General features: G+C 34.8%; 1 protein-coding gene across 1 annotated transcript; it reads left to right on the top strand.

Annotated features, from left to right (window-relative positions):
• Nucleotides 1–3564: 3564 nt before the first annotated feature.
• LOC128720967 (zwei Ig domain protein zig-8-like) lies at nt 3565–8402 on the top strand. The gene is made up of 7 exons (XM_053814669.1): nt 3565–3665; nt 3852–3902; nt 6568–6734; nt 7280–7490; nt 7763–7890; nt 7978–8146; nt 8269–8402. Exons 1-7 carry the CDS (start codon nt 3608–3610, stop codon nt 8400–8402), a joined length of 918 nt encoding a protein of 305 aa, XP_053670644.1. The 5' UTR covers nt 3565–3607.
• The last annotated feature ends 328 nt before the right edge of the window (nt 8403–8730 follow it).

Here is an 8730-nt window from a genome sequence, read left to right as displayed (position 1 = left end):
AAAAAATACAGTTTGTTTCACGACTTTTCGGCCTCAATAGTTACAATTATAATGAGACAAAATTTGGCTTCGTGGTGGTACTCTCTGTTTCGGGAGTTTGTTTTTTCTTAGTGAGCCTACTAGCATATGTTTATTTTGCTATTGAAAACATTTATAATTTTACCTCTTATGCTCCAACGGGCTCCGAAATTGTCGACCTTGGAGGCAAAATAATTTTGGAGCTTGGTCTGTGTGATATGATTTTGGTATCAATGAAATGATTTTTATTGAGCCATTGGATTACCGAACTATTAAATTCCTTTCGCTCAGTAGATAAACAAATACATTGTATAAGAGAACAAACCAATGTCCCAACTTCGAATCGAGCATTTGTGTTTCAAATCATTGTGTTGGCTTCGTCAACCATTTGTGCAATGTTTTATTCTGTGTATGCAGCCTTCAAGAATAGCGAAACATCAAACTGGCCGATGTTTTTTGGTCATTTATTTATCAGCACTTCGATGTGTATTATGTCAATCATATTTTACGGAGAAGTAAACGCACTTCGTGCAAGGATATGTACTTTAAATGTACTCCTGAGGTAAGTTGAATCAAGTCTAAAACAAAACCGGATTTAGGTAATAATACCTGGTTACTAATGTACAGAGCTGAGCTCTGCAGTCAAGTCTGTCATAAGCTACAACCAACATTCGACCGACAAAAGATCATAGTCAATACTGGGATTACACAAGCAGACTATCGTAAAAATCTTCTGGCTCGTATCGGAATCATATACGATGAATTGCACAGTATTTCCATGACAATAAGCGATCGATACAAAGTTGAAGTATGAATCATAGGTCCAAAAAAGATCAATACATATCAATTTTGTTATAGTTTTCAGGATATTGCTTTGTCAACATTTTATACGGTATAATGGCAATATATACGTTCTATCGCACTATTTTTGAACCCGATTTCAACAAAAGATATTCAATAGGCATATTTCTTGTGTGGGCTTTAGTATACCAATTAAATCTTTTCCAAATGATACTAAATGGCCATTTGCTATACGCAGAGGTAAAACACATAATGACTACAGCAGCAGTAAATTATCTATAAAAGTACATATTTTTTCTAGGGGCAATATACAGCTACATTGGTTAACTATGCCATAATTAATGAACAAGATATTCGATGCTGCAAAAAGGTAAATATTCTAGCTTTTCTTTTTCGCTATCGTAACAATTGCAGCTTTCTATAACAATTTTCATAACATAATTATATTCTATAACTTTTATGCTTTGTTTTATTCAGATGCATAGCTTTCTTTGCCAAATACAGCAAAACTCCATCAAATTAACCACCTATATTTTTGACATAAACTTCAGTGTATTCTTTGCTGTAAGTACTATAATACATCAAATAACATCATTTTCATTAGTATATTTTCACTGTAATAAAATCCAGGTTATTGGTACAATATCAACGTACTTGTTTATATTGCTACAGTTTGCGAATTAAATGAAGTCTCAGCTTCAACCTGTCATTAAAACATAAATATAACTAAGGTAACTAAATATCTAACAACTTTTAAGTCAATGAGTTTTACTTGCAGGAAGCATTAAAATTGCACTTCTTTGAACGGTTTTACAGGGCTTGAAAATATACTGCAAATGGAGGCGCCCAGCCACCTCTGGAAGCGTTTAAATGACTACTACTCAGTTATGCTTTCTCCAACCGCCTTAGCTTAAAATATCTCATCGAGTACAAAATTATGCTGAGATAAGAGTACAATACCAATACAGCGCATGTCCGAATTCATGCGAATGATCTCTCCATCAGGATTCGGAATTCGCTCGGAACACATTCGTAGCGTAAACGAATGGTTCTCCCCATGGGCAACTATCTTTTTCAGTCTCGTTAAAACTGTGCAACTATGCACTCGCGTTCGGGTTATTCAATTAATCTTTAACACACCCTTAAGTCATTTGCCATCGTTGTTCGATATTACCGTAGTTTTTTATATCATGGAAGAATACCTGCTTTTTACGGACGCGCTTTGTCTTGTATACAAGCTGAATCACCTACTACGATTTCCGTTTTTATTCAGAGACATGTTAAGTACGAAATAATTTATCAAACGTATTGATTATGTAAAGAAAATTGCATTTTCATATGATTGGAAAACGATAGCTAATGGGACAGTATGAATTGGAATAATCGATTTGTAGCTACAAAGGCTGTATGTGAAATAGGAGTAAAATTTATTCTTAATTTCATGTGACATGCAATTTTTCAACACCAAAATTTGACGTGCATATTACGTATGCGCACTTTCCTCTCATAGGCAACTGTCGGATCTGTCTTACATGAGGTGCTTTTACAAGTGAGTTTGTTCCGTCGCAATTTGGAGGATACAGTGCAACTCTCATAGTTGTAGTGAAGTGAAATTCATATTTTCAAGTTTATGAAAGAACACGTGAATGACTTGACTATTGAATAATATGGAGTTAATTATAATCTTGTTGATTTTACGTAGAACATCACAAAAGAGGAAGATATATGCGAAACTAAATTGAGAGAGAAAGAAACAAAATGAGAGAGTGCTCTGTTATAGAAGAGAATGCTACGTTCATATGAAGCGCTTTTCTCAATCTTATGTTGATTGAAAAATCGTGCTAGATACAACAGTTATCCGAAATATTGAACCCCTAAATGTGCAATAAAAATGAAAACCATAAATAAATAAAAGTTTTAGTCAGATTCTGCTATTGCATGTTTTAAAATGTGTCAAGCTCTTTTTAAATAAAATCTAAAATAATTAAAAAAAGTCTTACAAACGACGAAGAATGCAAAGTTTTGGTAATAAATTTTGTGTGTTCCAAACCAGTTTAACGTGCAAAATCTTCCCATTATTTTAAATTTCCGCAAGCCTTACGTACACCTCTCACTGTTTATACCTTAAATAAGTTACTGCAACAATATGTAATCAACGCGCATGTTGTGTTGTCTTTTTCTCAATGTATTATGTGCTGCATGTATTGTGAAATGTATAAATAATTTTACAACTGATTTTACATTCTTATAGAAAAATTCAACAAAAATTCAAAAGTTCAAAAACAAAAAGGCGCTCACAGCATAAATGCGTTGGATCGAAGTGTACAAGTTTGTTGTGCGTACGTCTGTATATATGTTCCCAAGTGATCAACTCTGTAATAAGTTCAAAACTGTACGTTTTTAACAGTGTAAACAAATCAACTTGTTGATCGACATTAGATAAGTCAAGTGTACATACCAAGTAAGGCAAATCAGGTTTTATAATTGAAAATTGCCTTAAGGTGAAAATTACCTTACCGTATATCAGAATGTTGTGTTTGCAAGTGCTTGTGTTATTGTGTGTTTCTGTTTTGTATTTGTTAGAAAAACGGGAATTTCAACGTTTTTACACAACACAAGTTCGGCCTTTGGTACCATTTGATGAATATTTCCGTGCTACTACCGTTCCAGAAAATCTATGTGTGCGCTAGCGCCATCTGTAACAAAATATTTACCACACACATCGTAGCTGGGTTTAAATGATCAACTGTCTGCAACTATTATACCTAGCATAATTCTGCATCACGATATGCATAACATCATGGCTGCAGTTTGTGCAATGATTATGTTATTAATTGTAAACACAGGTAAACATTATGCATAAAACAAATACAATCACTGTAAATACAGCAAGTTGATCATAGTAAGATGATAGACAACAAATACAAATTTTAAATATATTTATTTATTCAAATTTAGTTTCCACTCTATCTCTTCTAACTTCGATTGAATTAAGAATTGTCTCCTTTTCCAATTTTGCACTATCTCCATAGAATTTTCTATAGCCGGTATCGGGCTTCCCGTGAACAGAGTTCACAGTGAAGGTAAGGTAAAAGTGATCATGTTATAATACCATTTTCATTTTAGAACATACATTGCAACTGCATCCATATAATTATCCCTTGATGTTAAACCGTTATGTTGGGGGACTCGATAGCCGAAGCGATAACGTGCGGCACAAACACACGACAGTATCGGATTCAAATCTCGACTGAGCCTTTCCTGTAAGCAGGACTGAAAATTAAAAATAAGAAAGAATATAGCGCATGGGTGGTGGTGACTGAAAGAAAAGAGTGGGCACTGTAACAAATCATGCTTCAAAGTGGCAAACGATCGTGTCCAAGCGAGAAAAAGAATCGAATGAAGAAAAAGGCGTTTGTTTGGCAAAGCATCGTCCAATACTTTTTATCACAATAAAGTGAAAAATCACTGAAAGACTATAGCTACTAATTATACTATACAAGATGATGCTGCGATAGCTTTTCTAGTAATATTGATAAAAGGCATTGAATTAACCACATCGCGAAGTAGATAACTTCCTCTCAAAAACGTTTCTTGTAACAAAGAGAAAAGGCATTGCGTGAAGTGGATATTGCAGCGGAAAAAGGCTCGTAGGAAAGGTTTTCTCGCTGTAGCGAAAAATGGCATTCAACGTAGTTGAAGCACGTTGAACATTGAACGTACGTTGAAGCATTGCTTCAAAGCTAGAAACAAAGGCATTGAGTGAAGCGGGATATGAGCCGGCAAAATTTTATTCAAATTTTTTTCTCGTGACAACAGGAAAAAGCACCGAAAAAACGGAGCATCAACACATGAAAAACCTCATTCAAATTCTATCCCATTTCTTCTAACCTTTTTCATTCTATCCCATGCAAAGAAATAGGAAATCAGGTGGCAACTCCACCCGAAAGCTTTTCTCGAAGAGGTTTCAGATCAAAAAGCTTTCAAATGAAGGAAAGACCTCCTTGAAAAGCTTTTCTCGTAACAGTGAGAAGAAGCATTGAATGAAAAAAAATTAACAAGCGAAATGCAATGTTGTGCATGAATGGGTGATTATATTTTTTTTAGATGTGCCCAGATTTGGTTTACCTCAGTATAGTCTCAGGTAATGAATGCTCAGAAGCTTTTAAAAATACATTTAAGTGAGAATGCCTCGGAAACCACAAGCTTTTCCAACATGAGATCGACTCCAAAACGGAACAAACTTAATTTGCTAGTCTTTGTTTGCTAGGTTGGCGAATCGGAAAAACTCGTTAAACACGTAAGCTTTTCTAATGAAAGCAACAAAATGAACAACACATTAATTGACACAAACCTTGAGAAGAGAAAACTTCGTTCGTTTACTTTTGTCACTGCTGCGAGAATAGGCATGTAGTGACATAGACTTCGAAGGGGGAATACTTTGTCCGATAATGCAGCGTGCTTCATTCGTCGCGTCGCCGATCTACAGGCCTCTATTTGAACAGGATTAGTTGGAAATGCAATACCGTCTAGTTCCCTTTTTTCTTTACTGGCCCGCTTACAATTGAGCACGTCGTACCGACATGGCCTACCTTTCTATGCTTAGCCAAGGCTAGATCCCCTAACGAAAATCAAACTGAACATGATCTCATTGACTTGATATATATATATATATATATATATATATATATATATATATATATATATATATATATATATATATATATATATATATATATATGTATATATATATATATATATATATATATATGTATATATATGTATATATATATATATATATATATATATATATATATATATATCCATAAAAAGGAAATGAATGCAGCTACCCCTAAATACAACAGGAATTGACACGTTACAATCAGTTTTTCGAATAAATACGCATCAGTCTGATGGATGTACAGCGGCCTTTCAAGAATTAGATTTGCATGATATCACAACTGAAGAATATCTACCGTTTCATGAAAATATCTCGCATTCCTAAGGCTTGATTTTCGAAAAGCTACTCCTTCTTGAAACCTCTTGGCAGCAACGTGAACGATTTTGTTCTGCGTTTAACGTTCTCCCAACATTGGATCGACGATAGCGAACCAAACACCTGGGTGAGTGGTTGCTATTTATCTCAATCTTTCTTGACCGGTATTACACAGAACCATTCGCGCATGTTTAACCTGCGTATTGATGATTTGATGATGTGCTTTGAGGTTACGCAGTTTGAATCTGTCGAAGAAGTTAAGGAATTTTCCGAAATGACTACCTTTGTAAAGGTCTCAAAAAGCTACCAAAGCTTACATGTGTAACATGTCACAGAACCATTACAAAAACTAACCGAGTCAGCCCGGGATAAGGCTATCTGCGGCTGTTGGGAGGAAATGCCTTTCAGCTCACAAAAAATTATCCAAATCTAATAACGGCCAGGCCGTTCTTAAATAAATAACAATATATATATATATATATATATATATATATATATATATATATATATATATATATATATATATATATATATATATATATATATATATATATATATATATATATATATATATATATATATATATATATATATATATATATATATATATATATACATATATGAAGGTTTTTTTTCCGGAGGTTATTTCAAAATCTTCATAACCTGATTACCAAAACTATACGGTTACATTTTTCTCTACGTTCAAAATGGCACATTAAATGCATTCAACCATTATTATCACTGTATTACAGCGGAGCTTGCTAGCGGATCTAGAAAATTTCGCACTGAATTCCTCCAGGAGTGGCCAACGCCAGGAACTGGGCCTTACTTTGATACTTCTGTTGCAAATAACATCACCGGATTGGTAGGCAAAACTGTAATTCTAAATTGCAAGGTGAAAAACCTAGGCAATAGAACGGTATGTTGAATAGTACAAATAAGATGTTATACTTTTAAAATGTATATTATTGATTTTGATGTAACCAAGTATTGTATCCTATATTAGATTTTTTTTATTCATCTACTAAAATTGAAAATTAATAGAGTTTGATTGTATTGCATGAAATATACGCGATTGATGAATATTATTCAATTTTATATCCATTGGTATGACTTTCGTTTTCCTTATATCGAAATCTCGCATTATCTAATCATATTTGTAACGACTGCCGTGTCACAAGAATACAGATCATATAAATAAAATAGCTTTTTAAAAGATCAAGGCATTGAAAAACTGACTAAACGGATATTACTACTCGTTGTTAAGCAATTACTTATGTATGAATGGCTTTTCAAGTTTTCTTAAAAAAACAAAAGCAACAAATTATAAAAGCATGCAATACAATAAGCTTAATTCCAAACATGAATTTATTTTAAGCATATTTTAATGTGCTATTATTATACAAGGTCATTCGATGCGTTATCATCATTTCATACTTCGTATGTCACGCTTATCTGCTACAGGTTTCATGGGTACGACATCGAGATATACACTTACTTACCGTAGGACGGTACACCTACACTTCTGATCAACGATTTGAAGCAATGCACTCACCCCATACGGAAGAATGGACTCTCAGAATTCGATACGCTCAACGCAAGGATTCTGGTATATACGAGTGTCAAATTTCCACCACACCACCAACAGGACATTTTGTACATCTCGCAATAGTGGGTAAGTGTTACGGATTTTTTTGGGAACGATCCACCATTGAGGAGAAAAGATCTGCTAATAAGAATCGAAGCATTACACATCGTGAACGTCCTTACCACTTCGTTCCTCTGTGTTTCACAAATGCATGCATGCTTAAAGTTATCGGAAAAGGTTAGATAGCTTTGGAGTACATATTTTCATGAGCTATTTGTCTTTCTTTGGTTATCTTTCGGATTTTGGTATGTCTTTTGACAATCTGATTATGATTGGCGGGTGATTGCTGGGCCTTCAAGAACCAGTGACAGAGATTAACGGTGGACCAGATTTATTCATTAATAAAGGATCAACGATAAATCTTACCTGCATCGTGAAATACGCACCCGAGCCACCACCGGCCGTTGTATGGAAGCATAATCGAGATGTAAGTATGCGTAGCAGCTGCTCCTATCTCTAACTGCCTATATTCCGTAAGCAAAGAAACTTTTTTCATCTCCTCGAACTCACCCAGGATATAAATTTTGATTCGCCTCGAGGAGGTATTTCACTTGTAACCGAGAAAGGCATCCTTACAACCAGTCGATTGCTGGTGCAAAAGGCCATTGCAAGTGACTCGGGTTTGTACACTTGTGAACCGTCGAACGCCAATCCTGCATCGGTGCGAGTACACATACTGAATGGTAAGCATTACTAGATCAACCATTTCGATAAGATACAATCTATCCACTACTGTACTTATTAATTGTTTTTTCTCATAACCCTTTGCTAGTGAAAAATTCTCCGTTGACCCCCTTCGTTGCAGGAGAACATCCCGCAGCAATGCACCACGGTTACTCCCCAATTCAAACTGGGCCCAGTTTAGTTGCATTTGTACTTTCGACTTTTTTACTTTTCTACCACCACAGTTTTCGATGGAAAAACTTTCGACTGATGTAGTAATTCGAATCTATTACGATGCAAATGTTTCTGCAAGTCTGTAAACTCCAATGCGTATTTGAAGCCATCGCATCATTGTAACAAATTAAGTGTATTTGCTTATTAGCAACATGTTCGCCCTCATTCTTGGCTAAAATCCTTGTACATGACTACAATTATACGATAAAAATTGACCAGGACCGAAGCATTAGGTTTCAAAAACAAAATTTTATCAATTTTTTCAGTCAGGAAACTCTACTTGAACTATGTATGTGCACTTTCACTCACAGGCACCACGTTCCACTAGAAAAAAGGCAGAAGAAAGAGATAGCTATTGCCAATTTTCAAT

Source organism: Anopheles nili, chromosome 2, assembly GCF_943737925.1.
Source record: "Anopheles nili chromosome 2, idAnoNiliSN_F5_01, whole genome shotgun sequence".
In the NCBI taxonomy this organism is placed as follows: Eukaryota; Metazoa; Arthropoda; class Insecta; order Diptera; family Culicidae; genus Anopheles; species Anopheles nili.
Note: the sequence above shows the minus strand (reverse complement) of the source record. Positions and strands in the feature narration are given on the sequence as shown.